We start from the raw sequence: 21274 nt of genomic DNA, 5'->3' as shown, positions 1-21274 counted from the left end.
AGAAGACAATGATCTGTGAGATTTAGGAACAGCTGAATTTGAGAATTGTGAGGACACCAGAGACTATGACAGTGGTGAGGAGAATGTTGACATGTAAACATGAAGTTATTGTTCCACTGTAATAGAGCCTTTATCAGGCTGCAACTGAATTGCTCTGCACCAATTTGGTCAACTGGTTTTCATTACAGCAAAGAGATTTTTGGAAGTCCCTAGAGAAAAGTTACAAGAGCATTAGGTCTTTTACTTGCAGGATATGAGGACAGATTGAGGAAATGTCACCTGCATAGCTAAATAGATAAAGAGAGAAAATAGGAGATAGAAATTTATTAGTTGGTAAGGTATTTCTACTGAATTAATACAGCAGAGATTGTTCATTCTATATTTTGATGATGATGAAATATACATATGCTACTAAGTATATTGAAAAAATTGAATTTCACATTGAAAAGAATAACATGTAAGAAAGTTTTAAAGCGAATAAAAGTTGAGCAGCTCTCAGATGCGAACTGTAGACTTAAATACACAAAAATTATTGAAGAAAAAATGAAAGAGTTTGAGAACAGGAATCAAACCTTGGCGATTCACTGGCAAACTCTGAAGAAAACATTGATTGATTCTGCCAGAGAGGCATGTGGTGAGGTTGTCTGTAAGGATAAAAAAATCAGAACTCCCTGGTGAACACACCAGGAGTTAGAGAGGCAGTGAAGGAAAAGAAGAAAGCATACCAAATGTTCCTGGCAAATAAGTCAGCTTGTGCTCTTAGAGAATATAGAGACAAATGTAAGAATGCTAAACACTGTGTAAAACTAGCTAAACAAAAGTCATGGGAGGACTTTGGCAAGAATATAGAAAATAAATATCAAGAAGGTGGCAAAATATTCTGGAGGTTGTTGAAGAAGCTTAAGAATGGAGGAAAGAGTGCTGTAAAAGGAATTAGAGATGATAAAGTTGACATGAAAGCGGAGAAAAAGATATCCTTGAATTATGGAGTAATTACTTTGAAAAACTGCTAAATGAAACAAGCAGTGATGACAGCACAGTGGTAAAAAACACTGACCAGGCATGCAGTCAGGAATACATATCCATACTTGAAGTAGAAAAAGCCATCAAAGGCTTGAAATGTGGAAAGGCAGCATGAGTAGATGATATTCGACCAGAAATGCTGAAGTATGGTGGTATAAGAGTCTTACAGTGGCTGCACTGCGTAGTTCAGAAAGCCTGGACAGAGGGACGAATTCCCGATGATTGGAGTAGAGCTCTCATAGTACCCATATATAAAAAGTGAAATAAAACTGCACGTGAGAATTACAGAGGTATTTCTCTACTGAGTGTTCCTGGCAAGATCTATGCAAGTATACTTGAGAAACGGTTGAGAAGAATTGTGGAAGAAAAGCTTGGTGAAGAACAAGCTGGATTCAGGCCAAATAGAGGCTGTCAGGATCAGATCTTCACTTTACGACAAATAGTCGAGAAAGCATGGGAATATAACAAAGATCTGTATTTAAGTTTTGTCGATCTGGAAAAGGCATATGACAAGGTGCCAAGAGAGAAGCTATTCAATACGCTGCAGTTATATGGTGTCAATGGGGCATTATATCAAGCAATACTTAGTCTTTATTTGAGTTGTAAGAATTGAATTGAAGGAAGTACAGGAAGATGGTTTAATGTTAAATCTGGTGTGAGACAAGGATGTACATTATCCCCTCTGTTATTCATTATCTATATGGATCACATTATGAAGGAAAGCGGTATTAAACATGATATCAAAATTGGAAATGTTAATGTCAGCTCTTTGCTTTATGCGGATGATGTTATACTTCTAAATAAATCATCTGCTACAGGTCTGCAAGTTTCTCTGACTAAATTGAATAGCTGTTGTAACAGATATGGTATGAAGGTCAGCAATAAAAAGACAAAGACAATGAAAATAGGCAGAATCATTGAAAATGTCAACTGTGTTGTGAATGGAGAACCTGTGGAACAAGTAAAACATTTCAGCTATTTAGGCACAATTTTTACTGAAGATGGTAAATTAAATATAGAAATAGACAACAGAATCAGCAAAGCTGGTATGGTGGGAAGTCAATTGAATAATTTCATATGGAATAAGAGAGAAATTAGTCGGAACACTAAATTAGTTGTATATAAGACAGTGTTCAAACCAGTTTTAACTTATGGATCCGAGAGCTGGGTCAGAAGTAAAACACTTGACCAAAGACTAGAGACCACAGATATGAGAGTCCTGAGAAAGATTATAGGCATGAACAGATGGCATCAATGGCAATATCATATTAAAAACGAGGATATTAGGAAAGAACTTGACATTGTCAGCATCCAGGAATGCATTAGCAGAGCTAATCCCAGGTGGTATGGTCACTTAAACAGAATGGGTGAGGAAAGATTAGCAAAACAAGTGTTCTCTGCCAGGTTGGCAGCAAAACGACCCAGAGGAAGACCAAGATATAGGTGGATTGATACGGTACAAAGTGCCTTAGACGATAGAAATATAAGATCTGATAAGGTTGGAGTCTTGACAAGTAACAGACTGATTTGGAGGAAAATTGTAGATAGGAAATTAATAATGATGTAATTTTTTTCATGTAGTACTATCATATCCTGTACACCCCTTGAGGGTATATGGCAGGAATTTGATGATGATGATGAGATTGTTCATAGTTTGGATGGAGAGAATGAAAGAATGAGGGATCATCCTTAGAAGTTATATAAGGAGGGTGAGATTAGCAGATCTTTTACTTGGAGAGAGTGATATAGTAGCAAGCCTTGCTGGAATAGGGCCTACTTAGCAGTTTGCTAAGTAGGCGCTGTGCCAAACCCAATCAAATTCTTTTGAAATGTCAAGTGTGACCACATGAGTGTCTTGAATTTTTCCATGGCTTCTGTCCAATGGTAAAGGCTAGAATATAGGCTGTTGATCAAAAGTAGCACAATCCATATTTGGTGGGGAGCATTTAAGTGGGTGTTTATATCACAAATGTTGGTAAAGTGAATGTGGAACAGTTTTTTTTTTTTTTTTTGTAAATTTTTTAAGGTTTGTTTTTTATTGTAACTGCAGTGACTCTGTATTTATGTTGGTTTACTGTCATGTTAATATTTCAGAGGTAAAGTAAAAAAAAAAATAAAGCAGGCCAGTATACTGTGGGAAGAGATAGACTCTTAGGCATGTCTCCCATATAGAGAGAGCATCCAGTTTCCATGCCATAACACAGTATTGACAATGGCTCTTGCATACTAATACATGGACTCTTTCCAGGTATATATGACCTTATAGCATAGAGAAATGAGATTATGTGCCAGCTGATTAAGAGGCTTCCAAAACATGTTAACATCTGGTTTGGTTCATGTACTATCTTGGGGGGGGGGGGCAAGGCTGAAAACTGCTTTACTGCTGTACTTCAAATATGGGGGAGGTGTTTTGGATCTCCACAGTATGTTTAGCATGCCTTTGTTGGGAATCACTCACATAGCATGTTGGCAGATGTGAGTGAACCAGAACCTCCTGCTCAGGGAACCAAATGGCAATGGTCACTTCAGGCTCCCAGTAAGGAAAGTGGCATTTTCATGCAATGAAGATTGTGTACTGCCTAGTAGGTCTAGTTGATATTTCCTCTAACTGGGAAGGTATCATTTTATGGAGAGAGAAAGCTCACTAAAGTTGCCAGAGTCTCTTTGGTTGAAAGAGTATGCCTTGAGAAGGCAGAGTTGACTTGATGGTGAGAGACTGTATATTGCACATTACTGGCCATAGTGGCCCAGTATCATATAGTATATTCAAATATACATATGCTACTAAGTATATTGAACACCTGTTAAAGAGAACCCATAGGTCTGTGGAAATGGCTAACATCCATAATGTTAGACTGCCTGAAGAAAGATGTTTTAAGTTTAATATTAGTTCACTGATAAGAGGAAATTTTTCTAACCCATTATTCAACTAGTTACCAAGTTAATCTCTCAGGGGCATGCGGTCTTTTTCCTCCTGGAAATTTGTTTTTTTTTTTGTCCTATAAACTCTAGAAAATCAACCATAAAACCCATGCTTTGTCTGGGCTTACTGATAGTTTATAAATAAATATGAAACTCCTATTTTGGATGCACTGTGAAATACTTGTTGTATTAAAAAAAAGTTGATAAAAATTGATTACCAAGCGAAAACTTAAGTATGTATATAAATAACTTGTCTTTTGCACTTTTTAGGAATATTTATCTGGGGGAGACCTTCTCATGCTATATGAGTGTACATAATGATAGTGATTATACTGTCAGAAATGTTTCTGTTCAGGTAAGAATATACCACTATTCAGTGTGTTTATATATGTTACATGAGCAAAGCATTAAGAAAGTTCTCAGCTTCTGGTTTCTAAATATCTGGCACTGGCATTTCTCTATGTATTGTCAGTAAATCACACTTTTTAATGTATCTTTTCTTAACCTTAAAAATCCGTCATTTCATAAGTGGACCATATACCTTTTTGCACAGGCATAAAAGCATAGTTATTTTAATTTTTGAGTTATATTGCACCTCTCTTCCTTTATGGACATGTCCACACGTACTTATACAACTGGATAAAATAAAATACCATATATATGTGTACCTATTGGACTTGTATTTTTATTTCCATGAATATATGGAAATAAATGGTTGGCCAAGTGGTTAGCATATCTGCTCTTCAGCCAAAAGGCTGTGGGTTCGAATCCCGCCATGGACATAGATGTTTGTGATTGTCTCTGAATACTAGTGGTGATAGTTGGCAGTAGATGGCATTGATGTAGACAGAGTGTTTGTAGAGTAGGTGCCCTCCCTCGATGAGTCTTTGGACTCCCTGAAGGTGTAACATAATAAATAATAATTATGAAGCATTCCACAATCCTCTCCCCTTCCTCGTTCCCAAGAAACCCAGATGACCAGACCTGAGCACAAACACAGAGGTATAGCTAAATCAGTGCCTTATAAAGAGGAATGATAACATACTTATGTCTGCTTGTTAGTGTGTTCTTCATTAACCAAGTAATCTTATGAGTTACCTTAGCTTCCTTTAAAGTATATCCTCTGAACTTCAACTCCCATCCACCAACATTCTAACAAAAAGTAAGGAATGATGGTTGCCAGTTCAGTGAAGCAGTGACCATTGAAGCACCTTAGAACAGACACAATCTGAAAAATTGTGTCTGAAAGATAGATGTTGAAGTGTGCAAGAGAAGGATCATCTATGAACTGAATTGCTCTCCTCTTTGCTGACAAAGCAATTGATGTTGTGATGTGTTGTATTGCGTTTATGCCTGGAGAGACTGAAGGTAAATATTGGTCCAAGCAGAGAAGTCTAATCATGTTTGATGATTTGTGTATTATTAAAGGTAGCTGAGGTGAGCTGTATATAAATGTAATTTATATACAGTTTTTTGCCACTTAGTTTCTATTTATTCAAATATCACTTGGCCATCTACAAAAAACAAGGTATCTAAAATAAAATCTTTTTCTGTTTGAATTCCTTCTTTGTTGTTTATCCTCCATTCTTTGATTATTTTATTCATATTATATATTCCAAATAATACTGGAGATAGAACATGTTTTTCTATTACTTTCAACTTTGGTTTAGTTCTCGTCTCTTTTTATGCTTATTACTTGTTTTTTATTGCAGACTTTAGAGTGGCTTTACATTTAGTGACTTTTTAGTGTAACAAAATATTTGCATCAAATTGTCAGTTGCTTTTTTTATAATTTATGAATGTTTCTAAATGGAATTGCCTTCTTTTCACAGTTTATATTTTGAGAGTAAATTTAGAATAAATTCAGGATTTTCCTTTTCTAAATTCATTTCCCAGTGCTGGTCTTGAAGGTAGCACCTGCAACCTGATTTATCTCACTTTGACTAGTAACCAGCTACAGAGAGAGCGAGAGAGAGATCATGTTACTTAAAGATACTTCAGGTGGAGTAATTGCAGTTAGTGTATTTGGGTGAATATCATAAAGAATAAAAGGCAATAATTCATGTATGTAAATTGAGGAAATGTGCATGTTAAATATATAATTTGTGTGTGTGGTAAAATGTTAACTCTGTGGAGGAAGAGAGGAAATTTAATTTTGTTATTACATGGGCATCTCCATGGAAGCTCACACTAACCATTATTCACATAATGTTTATCCTATCCAGTGCCTATGTACACATTTCCTCAAATTTAAACTCTTCATAATTCACACACACACTCATGCATATTATGATACGTGTGTAGAGGCTTAAGTGCTGTGAGGACATCATGTTGGAGGCTTAATGGATTTTTTACAACACTCAAAAAGAATTAAAATAGACTTTAATACTTCCTATATTTCGTCCTAGTCACTAGGACATCTACGGGGATTACAAAAAAATTAATGTAACATATGCACAAATAAAAAACAATACTAAGCCCAACCACGTGGGTGACACTAAAGTCCTATCTAGGTAGAGCATCCTCTAAGGGCAGTAGTAGGTGGCCTGGAATGTAAGGTGGGAACTCTGGTGATGAGTGTTTCCCAAATCTTCGGAAGCTTAATGCACCCATATTTATTGAGATTTGGTTGGTTTTTGAGAGCTGCTGCTGCTTCTAAGAAAAGTCTCTCTTTCTTGAATTTGCTGTGGTGGAGCATGGTGGTTTTCTTCCATGATACTCTGTGGGTGGTGTCCAAAACATGGTCAGCCAAGCCTGAATGGCCATAGTTGTGTTTGAAGATGTAAGACTTGTGTTCCTCTAGACGGATGGATGCTGATCTGCCTGTTTGTCCAAAGTATGCCAGCTTACAGGAACAGGGTACTTTGTAAACTCCAGGCAGAGAGAGAGGAGGGAGCTGATCTTTCGTAGAACGGATAAGGGTAGCCAGTTTGCGGTGGGGCTTATATGCTGTGTGTAGATTGTATTGTTTTAGTATCTTGGCTATTTTTTCAGATGTGCCACGGATGTAGGGTATGGTGATGGCATTTTTAAAATCTTGTTGACGAGAAGGAAGGGGAATGGGGGAGGAGTTGATTATTTTTTTGATACTGTGATCGCTGTAGCCATTGGAGAGGAAAGTGCTGTGTATGTGGTTAAGCTCATTAGTGAGGGCGGTTCCACTGGAACAAAGATTGTGGGCTCTCTTGGTAAGAGTTTTAATTATGCCATATTGTTGAGAGGGGTGGTGGTGGGAGAGTTTGTGAATGTATCTGCCTGTGTGTGTGGGTTTTCTGTATACGGTGAAGGTAAGTGTATCATTAGGCAGGCGTGTGACTAAGGTGTCTAGGAAGGGTAAACAATTGTTCTTTTCCTTTTCCATAGTGAACTGGATTGAGTCTAACGTGTCTGGGCCATGAGGCCAAATAGAGAACACATCATCTACATATCTTAGCCAGATAGAAGGTTTGAGTGGGGCTGAGTCTATGGCTCGTTTTTCGAAATCTTCCATATAGAAATTGGCAAGGGGGGGTGAGAGGGGGGAACCCATGGCAGTTCCCTCTATCTGCTTGTAGATTTTGTTGTTCCACGAGAAATATCCAGAGTTAATGGCAAAGGAAAAGAGATCTAAGATGTCAGAGGGAAAAACCTTTTCTAAGAGAGATAAGGTGTCAATTAAGGGAATATTGGTAAACATTGTTTACCAATATTTTAAAAATTTTAAATTTTTAAAATAAAGATTTTAAATAAAGTGAAGATTTTAAAAATGCCATCACCATACCCTACATCCGTGGCACATCTGAAAAAATAGCCAAGATACTAAAACAATACAATCTACACACAGCATATAAGCCCCACCGCAAACTGGCTACCCTTATCCGTTCTACGAAAGATCAGCTCCCTCCTCTCTCTCTGCCTGGAGTTTACAAAGTACCCTGTTCCTGTAAGCTGGCGTACTTTGGACAAACAGGCAGATCAGCATCCATCCGTCTAGAGGAACACAAGTCTTACATCTTCAAACACAACTATGGCCATTCAGGCTTGGCTGACCATGTTTTGGACACCACCCACAGAGTATCTTGGAAGAAAACCACCATGCTCCACCACAGCAAATTCAAGAAAGAGAGACTTTTCTTAGAAGCAGCAGCAGCTCTCAAAAACCAACCAAATCTCAATAAATATGGGTGCATTAAGCTTCCGAAGATTTGGGAAACACTCATCACCAGAGTTCCCACCTTACATTCCAGGCCACCTACTACTGCCCTTAGAGGACGCTCTACCTAGATAGGACTTTAGTGTCACCCACGTGGTTGGGCTTAGTATTGTTTTTTATTTGTGCATATGTTACATTAATTTTTTTGTAATCCCCATAGATGTCCTAGTGACTAGGACGAAATATAGGAAGTATTAAAGTCTATTTTAATTCTTTTTGAGTGTTGTAAAAAATCCATTAAGCCTCCAACATGAAGCATATTATGATAATCTCAAAAATTATCCAGCTGAGTAATTTAACACACACACACACACACACACACACACACACACACACACACACACACACACACACACACACACACACACACACACACACAGTAATGTTCCTTTCTTCAGAAAAATCATTACAAAATTTTTATAAGTTTTTTGAGAGAATATGGATACCTGAATGTATGTTTCTGTGAACTGAATATATTTTTCCTCCATAAATTCCTAGATATTGTACTGCACATTTCCTTATATTGTGCATTATGGGTGGGGATATTAAAGGAAGTGTGCTGTTCATTATCGCTGTTCACGATGGTGGACTTGAGTGGATTCCTCGCTTACACTTCCAATCATGCACATAAGCAAAAAGAATGTTATCAAACATTGCTAGGCATTCATCTGTCCATGGAGTAAACAAAGAAACATAGCAGAGTAAAGCTGCAGAGTTTCTGTGTCTTCAATATATGAAGACTTGGACAGAAATTAGAACAAAAGTTAGAAACAGAAGACAAAGAGAGGATATCCTCATATAAAGTGATAAGTGTGAAGTTTTTAATAATTATTAATCCATATAGGATTTATTTCAGTTGAAGCTGAAAGTAAGTTCATATAGAATGGATCCAGTAAAGTTTGTTTTATTTAGTATTCTCAGTCTGATAAATGATTTCTAACTGTGGATATAATTTTAGTTATTTCTTCAGGTGCTTTCATAATAGAAGGCAAGGTTGTTCTGAAGTGTTGAAACTGCGACGTGTTATACCCTGATTAGTTAGAATATAAAAATTCATCTTATCATTGTCTAACAGAGCAAACACTCAATAAGAAACATAAAAATATGCTTGGTATCTAGGTATGAGTAGTTTTGAATACATTAATAAGAAAAGGATAGAAAGAATTGTAAAGTAATGAGATGTTATTTACTTGGTATAAAAGAAAAGAATATGTAGGAAAAGTGCGCAAATAATATGTGTATAATTTAATACTGAATTAAGGTCAACATTATCTTTAGTATGAATTAACCTTTATTGTGAAAATACATGCAAGAATACACTGGGTAAACGTAAGCTTGAAGTTCGGGGGGGCAAAGCAGACAGTTGCCCCAAGCGGTCTCGTGCTTGCGGAACGTGATTAGAAGTGGCGGCTGACAATCGGACAATATGAGGTCAGACACACATGACAGCAAATTCTACGTGCTGTGTGAACAGCCAAAGTTACGGTGATAGCCATTAGGGAGGAAGTATAAGAGGGTTAGAACCCCCCCCCCTCACCCTCTCTTATTTTCTTAGTCTGACCGTGTGGTTGATTGGAGCTCTGGGTGCGTGGTCCATCGCTGGCATGCGATCGGACGGTTTTCAACGGGAAATCTAATCCCGAGATACGGTAGCAGGCTATGCCGCATGGAACGTTGAGGAATGTACATGTCCAGAATGCTGTGATAATAGAGGTCAAGGAGATGATTGTGTTCAATTAATGATGATTGGAAAAAGAGGAACAATGGAGTAAAGATAAGTAGACAATTTATTCTTTGTTATGTGTGTGAATCCAGAAATTAATATTGTCTAAAACTTTAATGACAAGAGACTCAGGGATAGCAATTAAAAGAGACTGTATGAGAAAGGACTTGTTGTTGTAGAAGATTATGAAAGGACAGGCACTGTATGAATCTGAATATTATGTGTAATTAAGAATGCTTAACGGGATTTGATCTATAGAGAAAAGGTTAACCGAGACTGTAAAGACTAAGATCATAGTGTAAGAAATATGTTTTGTATAGAGTAACTTAGATTGAAATTTGATAGAGTTGTCTGTAGAGGGTATAAGAGTTATCAGATATGATTTATGCCTTAGCTAGACTTTGAATGGAACCTTTTTACTTGTATTATTAGCAGTATGTATATTATGCTTAATAAACCTTGCTATTCTTTGACCAATTTTGTCTCTTTATGGAATTCGATGCACCACTTGAAAAAAAAATTAGTTACGAATCTGAGCGGGAGATTTATAGAAAATAATTCACAGTTACAATTGCATATCTTGTGTTATCTTTGTTCACTTCTTGCCAACTTCTTGATTAACATTCTAATTAATCTAAAGATCCTAAGTGGCACAGCTGAAATAAATAAATTTTCTTAAGACTTAACGAGAAGTTGGTAACGAAGAGTCCGTCACATAGGTTTTGGCTCAACCCTCGGGCTATTCCTTTGTGACCCAGAGATATACCATGTTCCACACATATAGGCAAGACTTTAAGAAAACTCATAAAACGTAAGATTTAAACGAAATGGGACACAACAGATGTTTTTAGAAGAAGACTTTCATATAGAGAGTTAATTGATTCTAAAGTGCTATAATTTTAATAGTTTATTCAGTGGAGCTTGTTACTTTCATATAAAAAGTGAAGTTATAGAGGTGTCTTGAATGAAAACAAGATTTATTTTATTCAGTGGTCCAGTGGTGCACCCAGGATTTAATCTTGGGGGGGGTGGATGAACAGATAAAAATATTTTTAATACAATGAATTTGCATTAAAAATATTTTTATCCGTTCAACTAAAATTCATTAAATTTCATTCATTAAATAAAATTCATTAGGTGATTATAAACATTTATTTAAAGAATAACATCCAGTTTTCTTTTCTTTTTACAAAGCTCTAGAATTATTTCAGTCGTGGTTACATTAATCTCTCTCTCTGTGTGTGTGTGTATATATATATATATATATATATAGCAAAGCCAAGTCCGTTCAATCGTGATTGTGTCATGGTAGATCTTAAATAGGTTTTTAAAAGGCATAAGTTAGAAAATGACCTTTCACTGACACATGTTGTTACCAGAAGCGTTGCAAATATTTTTAATATGTTATAGATGTTAGGATATATCATTTTGTCACACTTTGAAACTGCATCAATGGCATTTTTGCATGGAGCTATTGCAAATGGTTTTTCAAATTTCTTATACCACAACTTGAATTCGGCGTTCAAAATTGCGATTTGTATAATCATTTGTATAATTACAAATTTGTATAATTTGTAAAGGCAAATCACCGGCATAAAATTCACACAACTGATGAAAATCTTCCATTACACTTGCTGTTGGAGTTTCTTTTCCATTTGGTAGAAGAGAAAAAATTATATTTCAAAATGTTGCGGTGCCGAGTGTGAAATGTTCATGAAGTTGAGTCAATATTTGGTCAATAAATGGAATGAAATAGTCCTGAAATGCTCTTCTACAGAATCGGCTGGAACATTGGACCTTAATATTTGTTTTGATGAAGTCCTTGGCTTTTTAATGTCAATATTAAAATTATTGGCTTTTATACATGCTTCATCGTAAATATCTTTAAATGAAGAATCTAGTGTTTCACAAACGGTATTTAATTGAGCCTCGACATCATCAACAAAATTTAGGGCAATTAAGAGGTCACTGTCAGATTTATGCATTGTTTTAGACGATGGTAAAGTGCACACAAATATTTTTTGCAAGCTAAATAAAGATATTATAGATCTTAAAAGATATTAATATTATAAACAACAAGGTCGTCCTGTCTTTTAGGGGTATTGAAGAAATCATGTACCTTTTCAATTATGCCAATGCAATTTCTTATTTGTCATAGATATAGCATTTCCAAGTGCCAAATTCAAACTATGTGATGCACAATGAACATATGAAGTTTGTCGATATTATTATTACATAACACCTCCAGGTAGTCCAAAGACATATCGAGGAAGGGCACCTACTCTACAACTCTCCGTCTTCACCAACCACAACTACAATCATCATCATCATCTACACCAATGCTGTGTACCGCCGACCACTATCACTAGTATTTTTACAGACAATCACAAACATCCATACCCACGGCGGGATTCGAACTCGTAGCCTTTTGGCTGGAGAGTCGTCCAACCAGGCCAGATATGTAGATAAAAAATTAAATTTTGTGGATAAAAATTAAAACAAAGTTTTAATTTTTATTAAACAAATAAATAAAATGATATAATTATGTTATTATTTACTTTTAATGAGATGGATGAGCTTCTTGACCTTGCAGAGTTGCTGGATATCTGGCTCAATATTCGTCAACTTCAGCTGAAGATCGCATACACATTAAGATGAATTCTTTATTTTGTTTTTATTTGAAGGAGCGATGTAAATCGTTTCTCGAAGATAGGTTGCAGAAAACTGCATGACGATTTTCGACTTCAAATAATTCGGGGAAATTCACTTCTCACCGTAGGCGAGATCCAGAATCGAGCCAAACCACGATCACGGAAGTGCATTTTAAGCCCACTGTCACTAGAAAGCTCAATTAGCTGCTCCTTTTTCGATAACGAAAGGTCGTTCTTGTGACTGCAAGCCTGAAATGGATCGTGAAATCACAGAAATTTCTTATAAAAAGTTATTTGAAAAATGTTTCCAAATTCTGTTTCAGAGTTTTGAGGTGGACACAAACCCTTTCCCAGTGGTTAAATTCTAAACTAATAAGTTTCGGGACCCTATGCAAAATAACCAATTGTATTTACTTTATGAATACGATCCGGGGAAGCTCCAAACCTCCCCATCCCTTTCATCATGCGTTCGTAATCAGACTACTGTTGATATTGATTTATATACACATTCAAAACTGTAAACAATTGTTGAATAATAACACAATAATGTAGGCATAATTACCGTAAAGGTAGAAAAGTCACAAAACAGAAAAATGTTCTTACAAAATAACCAGTTGTATTTACCTTTGAATGCAATCCACTAGTCGAGTGTCCAGCAAGTCAGCAAATCTTTCCTTTTCGTTAAGCGCATTAATATTATCGCATTGCAACTGATGGGAATTCTGTGGATTTGTTACAGACCTCTTTCTCTTCAGAAACTACACACAAACTGTCATTACAAACTCATTTTGTATTATCACTGTCATCCGAGCTATTTTTCTGTTTAAAGAAGGTACTAATGTAGTTATCCATAATTGAAATACCGTACTTACTCGCATATAACTCTAACCCCTGATTTTACTTTTTGAAAAACAAATTAAAAGTTTCGCATATACCTCGCAAATGAAAAAAAGCTGAAACACGTTCAGAGCAGGACGATAGTAACTTGCTCCCACAGTAAACAACACGCCCTCCCTCAATTGCAGAGGCAAGAAAAACCAGTACTTTTATTATATCAGTGAATAAGGTATAAGCAGTCTGTGTAATATATTTCTCAACAAATAGTGCAATTAGAGATAACTGGGTAAAAATGACACAAATTATTAAATCACATGTCCCCTCATACAGAAACTATGCTGTATATAGACTCAAGCAAAACCATATGTTGCACTGGCAAACACAGTATCTAACTAAAAACTATTGTTATTAATTAGATTGTGTGAGTTCACTCGGCAGCAATAAAATTCAACCAAAAGTGTTAAAATTCGTAAACGTGTTCGTGTTAAAACTAAGATATATATATATATAGTGAATGGTGTTATGGCAGTTTCATATGTTATTGGAATTCGGTTGAAGAGAGTTAGCATTTCAACTCAATTGTCAGCTTGCTTTTCTTGCGATTTCCGAAAAATATATAAATACTGGAGTTAACTCACAACACATTTTGTCTAAGTATTACTTAGCACTTCTGAAGATGTATTGAACCTTGGTTGAAGGAGGAAAACCTTCAATAATAAAAATCAATAAACAGCAAGCAATTGGTTGAAATGTGGTCATGTAGATAACACATGTTCACTTCAAATCTGACAAAACACCAAGGGAAGGTGGAAGCAATAAAACCATATTGTTTTTCACTTCACCCCTCTTTTATTATTCATCATTCTGCCACTACAAATTAAATTAGTGGCAGAATGTTCATTCCATGAACATTCTGCCACTAATTTAATTTTTTTTTTTTAAGTATTCATTTTATTTTAATAATTTTTACTTATTCAATTTTAATTTGTTTTGTTTGGATAATTAAAATATATAGATTTATTTGGTTAATTGAAGTCTGCCTGTGGACCACCTATCCCATCGTCGCAGAATATAGGTTGAGAAACACTGCTATAGAGTTCTCTCCCCTTATGTGACCCCTAATTCATATGCATTTTAGAAATAGAAGACATGACACAACATAAATAAAAAACGAATTTTAATTAGGAAAAGTATTTTGGAAATTTTCTAGTGTTTTTTAGCGTTTTCTTTTTTTTTGGGGGGGGGGGGACAGGGCCCCTTGGCCCCCCTCTCTGGGTGTGTCACTGCAGTAGAGATAGATATATATAGAGATATATCTGTGATAGAGAGCACCTTTGTTTTGTGTAAGTCTTTCTCCTGTGTAAACTCAAGAAGGAATAAAAGTTCTTTATTAGGCAAGAGACTAATTCTAGGAGTTTTGTCCATATAGGATAATAACTGTTGGTTTACATGATTGGAAGAAAGTTGTGCACACCAATGTTTTTCTTGTTGGAAATTAAGAATATACTGGTGCTTGCATAGTAGTTAAGTAGTTGCTTTTATGTTGTATATATTTGTGTTAGTTGTAGATTAAAGATTTTCTTCTTCTTGGCTTCCTCTATTAGGTAATTATTTGCCTGTAACGTTTTCAAGTGTTTAAAAAGTCTTCTGTCCATCTACTCCTGGGTCTTCCTCTTGATTGGTGTCTCTTTGGTTTATATTTCCAAGCAATTAGAGATTTTTATTTTGGTTAAAAAGAGTATGAAGACTTAATCTCTTAATGGGGTTAAATAGTTATTAAGGTTATGGTTACATATGAGATATCCTGGGATATGAACTTTTGTGCAAGATTAATTGGGAGATTAGTTTAGTGTTTCATTTTTATTTTGAATTTAAGCGTTTTAATCACTCGGAGTATGTGAGTGAGTAAGTAAAATTATGTACACTTGTACACACAATATAATATTATATGATTTACTGTGTGAAACTTCTGAATAAAAGGAACATGTGATCACAGAGAAAAGGTGGTATATTTATAATCATCATCATCAAATTCCTGAAATGTACCCTCAAGGGGTGTACAGGATATGACAGTACTACATGAAAAAATTACATCATTACTAACTTCCTATCTACAATTTTCATCCAAATCAGTCTGTTACTTGTCAAGACTACAACATTATCAGATCTTATATTTCTATCGTCTAAGGCACTTTGTACCGTATCAATCCACCTATATCTTGTTCTTCCTCTGGGTCGTTTTGCTGCCAACCTGGCAGAGAACACTTGTTTTGCTAATCTTTCCTCTCCCATTCTATTTAATTGACCATACCACCTGAGATTAGCTCTGCTAACGCATTCCTGGATGCTGACAATGTCAAGTTCTTTCCTAATATCCTCATTTTTAATATGATATTGCCATTGATGCCATCTGTTCAATCTTCTAATCTTTCTCGGGACTCTCATATCTGCGGTCTCTAGTCTTTGGTCAAGTGTTTTACTTCTGATCCAGCTCTCAGATCCATAAGTTAAAACTGGTTTGAACACTGTCTTGTATACAGCTAATTTAGTGTTCCGACTAATTTCTTTCTTATTCCATATGAATTTATTCAGTTGACTTCCCACCATACCAGCTTTGCTGATTCTGTTGTCTATTTCTATATTTAATTTACCATCTTCAATAAAAATCGTGCCTAAGTAGCTGAAATGTTTTACTTGTTCCACAGGTTCTCCATTCACAACACAGTTGACATTTTCAATGATTCTACCTGTTTACATTGTCTTTTTATTGCTGACCTTCATACCATATCTATTACAACAGCTATTCAATTTAGTCAGAGAATCTTGCAGACTTGTAGCGGATTTATTTAGAAGTATAACATCATCCGCGTAAAGCAAAGAGCTGACATTAACATCTCCAATTTTGATATCAGGTTTAATACCACATTCCTTCATAATGTGATCCATATAGATAATGAATAACAGAGGGGATAATGTACATCCTTGTCTCACGCCAGATTTAACATTAAACCATCTTCCTGTACTTCCTTCAATTCTAACTGCTGACTTACAACTCAAATAAAGACTAAGTATTGCTTGATACAATGCCCCATTGACACCATATAACTGCAGCGTATTGAATAGCTTCTCTCTTGGCACCTTGTCATATGCCTTTTCCAAATCGACAAAACTTAAATACAGATCTTTGTTGTATTCCCATGCTTTCTCAACTATTTGTCGTAAAGTGAAGATCTGATCCTGACAGCCTCTATTTGGCCTGAATCCAGCTTGTTCTTCACCAAGCTTTTCTTCCACAATTCTTCTCAACCGTTTCTCAAGTATATGTGCATAGATCTTGCCAGGAACACTCAGTAAGGAAATACCTCTGTAATTCTCACATTCAGTTTTATTTCCCTTTTTATATATGGGTACTATGAGAGCTCTACTCCAATCATCGGGAATTCGTTCCTCTGGTCAGGCTTTCTGAACTATGCAGTGCAGCCACTGTAAGACTTTTATACCATCATACTTCAGCATCTCTGGTTGAATATCATCTACTCCTGTTGCCTTTCCACATTTCAAGCCTTTGATGGCTTTTTCTACTTCAAGTATGGATATGTATTCCTGACTGCATGCCTGGTCAGTGTTTTTTACCACTGTGCTGTCATCACTGCTTGTTTCATTTAGCAGTTTTTCAAAGTAATTACTCCATACTTCAAGGATATCTTTTTCTCCTGTTTTCATTTCACCTTTATCATCTCTAATTCCTTTTACAGCACTCTTTCCTCCATTCCTAAGCTTCTTCAACAACCTCCAGAATATTTTGCCACCTTCTTGATATTTATTTTCTATATTCTTGCCAAAGTCCTCCCATGACTTTTGTTTAGCTAGTTTTACACACTGTTTAGCTTTCTTACATTTGTCTCTGTATTCTGTAAGAGTAAAAGCTGACTTATTTGCCAGGAACTTTTGATATGCTTTCTTCTTTTCCTTCACTGCCTCTTTAACTTCCTGTGTCCACCAGGGAGTTCTGATTTTTTTATCCTTGCACACAACCTCACCACATTCCTCTCTGGCAGAATCAATCAATGTTTTCTTCAGAGTTTGCCACTGAATCTCCAAGGTTTGATTCCTGTTCTCAAACTCTTTCATTTTCTTTTCAATAATCTTTCTGTATTTTAGTCTACAGTTCACATCTGAGAGCTGCTCAACTTTTATTCGCTTTAAAACTTTCTTACATGTTATTCTTTTCAATATGAAATTCAATTTTATCCTGCTCAAGACTAAATAGAGATCACTTCCAATTTCAAATCCTCTATACTCTCTGATGTCCTCTGTTCTCTCCATGTGAATTTGTGCACATTTTTATGTTGGAACATGGTGTTAGTAATAACCGGTCCATGTCCTGAGCAGAAATCCAACAGATATTTGCCATTATTATTAGCTTTGCTCTTTTCTCCAAATTTTCCCAAAATATTTTTGTATGTCTCACAATCATTTCCTACTCTGCTATTTAGATCCCCAACAAGGACCAACTTTTCCTTTTTCATTGTGTCAGTTGCTTTTTCTAAAGCCTCAAAAAATTCCTCCACTTCTACCTTAGTAGAACCTTCTGTGGGACCATAGGCACAAATAAGTCTCATTGTCCAGTTCCCCATTCTCATATTTGCCCACATTACTCTACTTGAGACTGACTGCCATTCAAGAAGATTAGCCTCGTATTTTGTGTTGAATACTATGGCTACTCCTTCTTTTCCTTGATTGTCATTGCCTGAATATAACATTTTGTATTTATTGCTCAGAAAGATCTCACCAGTTTTAGTCTTTTTTGTTTCAGTCACCCCTATTATGTTGATCTGGTACTTATCTAATTCCTCAGCTAGCTCCATTTCTTTGCCATTCAGGCTTCTTACGTTGATAGTACCGATCTTTAACTCTGGTGATGTTGAGTTGGGGTTTGTTTTCATATTTGTTCCAGTAGCTGACTTTTCGCTGTTCGCCCTGGTTCCCTGGTGAAAAGAACGGGGACCTTGTTTAACCGGGCGACGCCCCAGCCGGCATGAAATTTTGTCATGTTGTACCGTCATTTTTTATTTTGGTTTAACCAATAAGAATACAATTTGGTCGGCTAAATCCCAAATTGCCAGCCCATCCTCATTCGTTCAGTATCAAAGTAGATACCCAACAGGGTGCACCACGAGAAGGTGAGGATTGGACATTAGGTCAGAAGCCCTGGTCGGTTCTCCGCATTCCTTTAAAGGCTATGTGGAGGTCTCCTCTCAGTTATACAGCTTTGACCCTTAAGCACCCCCTATTTAATATTTAATAATTAACTAAACTAGGTACAGATTTTTGTTTTGAAAAATTTTATTATAAAATGTCAGCAAACAAGACTATGAGAGCATTGGAAATTCAAATACAACTGATCATAACATATGCAACCATGTCGTATCATTTTCGAATTATAACACTATGAGGAACTTAAGGAGAAAAATATTATACAATTATAATTTGCAATTTCATAAAGTTTTGAGAATAGCAAGTCCATCATCATGTTTATTTTTACTTTGTTTTGCATGGATTTCATTATGTAGTATTACTATTTTACTGCAAATTTAAGCAGGTAAGGTACAGTTTTATAATTTTTTTCTAGTATAGCAAATGAGTATTATTTACTTGTGTTTTTAATACAAGAAAACGTAACATTAAATATATGTTAAGAAACCTTACATTACATTTCAGGCAGACTTGCAGATAGGACCTCAGAAGATTATGTTAACAGGTTATCGTGGTGATGGTAGCCTTATAGAAGAACTGAAGCATAATAATAGTGTTGATGATGTGATACATTATGAGGTCAAAGAAATTGGTACACACATGTATGTATTATTCTGTATTCATAATAACTGTTGTTTAGACTTATAGTGATTAGTTAGGAGATAATAATAAACTTCTTAGAAAGATGGAAAATTAATAACTTAATGAAAATATTTGTATTATTTAATATATTTGTCCACTTCTACAGAAATGGCTTTTGTAAAAAAAAATTTAGAACACAGTGACTTTTTTTTATGTGAATCTCACCCACAAAAGTTGTTAGCATCGGTTGGCTGAGGGTTAAATATTCCAGAAATGCTGCTCTAGAGACCAAATATGGAACTTTATTCACACCACTTCAGACCTCCAATAAGCAGGGTGGAAGCGTCACACCAAGCAATGAAATTCATCTGCCACCTACAAAAGATGTTCACAAAACATCTGTGCGTTAGATGGGATTCAAACCCACAACCCTGTTGGTTGGAGAGCAAACATTTTAACCTAATATGCCAACCATCCAAGCTAACATTATACAGACCATCCCTCTCTAGATGGCATTAAGAATCTTTAGCAAGGTTTTTAGTTCATTACCCAAAACATGAATGGTATGTTTTGGGTAATGCATTAAAACGTGTTTGCAAAGAGAGCCTATACTAAAGTTGGATGGATTTCAGATTTACACAGAGCTAGTAGCTGGTTAAGTGAAAAGTAACATGCAGATCAGAAAAGCATCCTGATTTTAGAGGTTTATTGCCATTAATGCGATGTTTGTGCCAGGAGAGGGTGGGGTAAAATATCAGTCTGAAAAATGAGAGAGAAAGATCTTGTTCTGAAAGTTGTGAAAAATTATTTTCAGAACTGCCTAATCATTATAGTTCTATGTCATGTATTTTTATTTAATTCAGTGACATAATGCCGAATAGCAAACTGTATGTATACTATTAATTCTACTCTTAAAAAATGTAGATAATACATATCATGTAATCTTCTCAGAATTCTGAGTGAAGTTTTTTATTTAAAGATTTATTTATTAAATTCTTTGCATGTTATATGTGTTTTTATTTAAATGTCATATAAGTAGCATATGACTGGCTCCTCTGGATGTTTCTGTCAGATTATTTGTTATCATCTGTAAATTCATATTTGGTGCAAATTCAAAAGCTAAAAGAGGAATGCTAGTAGTTGTAGAAAACCTCTAGTTACTTCTGCTGCAAACTGACAAAAAAAGAGGAAGATTCTATTTTATGTTATTTGATTCTGAATAGATATAACTTGTAGAAGCTTAGCCACCATGCTTTGTGTATAGAAACTTTTGAAAACTACCATTCTATAGGAGCTCAGTGTTAAAGTGGCTTACAATGCCATTTCAGTAGTCTAATTTTTTCTGAGATCAACACAAGATTCGTCACCTCTTTGATGTTAATAAATTTTACTGTTCTTGTAGCTTGTCCCATACAATGAATTCTTACTATAGTTAACTTGTTTAGAGACCAGAATAAGAGTTTGCTGTAGGAAAGTTTCTTTAAAATAGCATTGTAGCCTATAGAGCTTTGGATGAGAGCTTCAGTAGTTTGTTATAGTAAGTTTGTGATGGCTATGTTCTTTTTTGAGTTGGCAGTATCATACAACCAAGTTGGTTAATTTGAGGTTAGGAGAGAATATATGATCCTTGAGCATGAAAAGCTTAGTTATATAATTAATATAACTAAGCTTATATATGTCATAAGAGTGTGTATATGCTATATAGGTAAAAGAGTTTCCAATGACAGTTGCCTTACTTGGACAACTGCTGTGGCAGACTCTTCAAAGAATTCACAAAAATGATCTAATCTCGATTGGTCTGAACATGGGGTGGGGGTTGACAGTTTGAAAACTTTTGATATTCAGAAGAAATTTGGAAACAGTTGTAGTGAAACAGAACTTCAGATATGCCGTGCATATTTGAATCATTGCATGCAAAAATGCAATTTGTATCATTGCGTGCATAATTCAGAACTGTCTACACTTGTATGTGTGCTTGCGCAGGCACGCACACGCATGCACACACACACATTATGCATTATGTCACAAGAAGAATGTAAATTAAACTGTTATGTGAGTGTTATTAGTTTTATATTGAATTGTTACATT

The 21274-nt window shown here is 35.5% G+C and overlaps 1 protein-coding gene across 4 annotated transcripts in view; it reads left to right on the top strand.

Annotated features, from left to right (window-relative positions):
- Positions 1 to 21274, top strand: part of LOC150095599 (trafficking protein particle complex subunit 13) — a 200329-nt gene that overhangs the window by 16438 nt on the left and 162617 nt on the right. For all 4 annotated transcript variants that reach the window (XR_016550085.1, XR_016550084.1, XR_016550086.1 and 1 more), the window contains exons 3-4: positions 4216 to 4300; positions 19070 to 19206. Coding sequence is in view for 1 of the 4 variants with exons in the window: in XM_090410598.1 (XP_090266724.1) it covers positions 4216 to 4300; positions 19070 to 19206 (222 nt within the window). In the remaining 3 variants the exon portion in view is untranslated. The remainder of the gene's footprint in view (positions 1 to 4215; positions 4301 to 19069; positions 19207 to 21274) is intronic.

This window comes from Typopeltis vanoorti, chromosome 20, assembly GCF_054136105.1.
Source record: "Typopeltis vanoorti isolate ZY-2024b chromosome 20, IOZ_Tvanoo_1.0, whole genome shotgun sequence".
NCBI lineage: Eukaryota > Metazoa > Arthropoda > Arachnida > Uropygi > Thelyphonidae > Typopeltis > Typopeltis vanoorti.
Note: the sequence above shows the minus strand (reverse complement) of the source record. Positions and strands in the feature narration are given on the sequence as shown.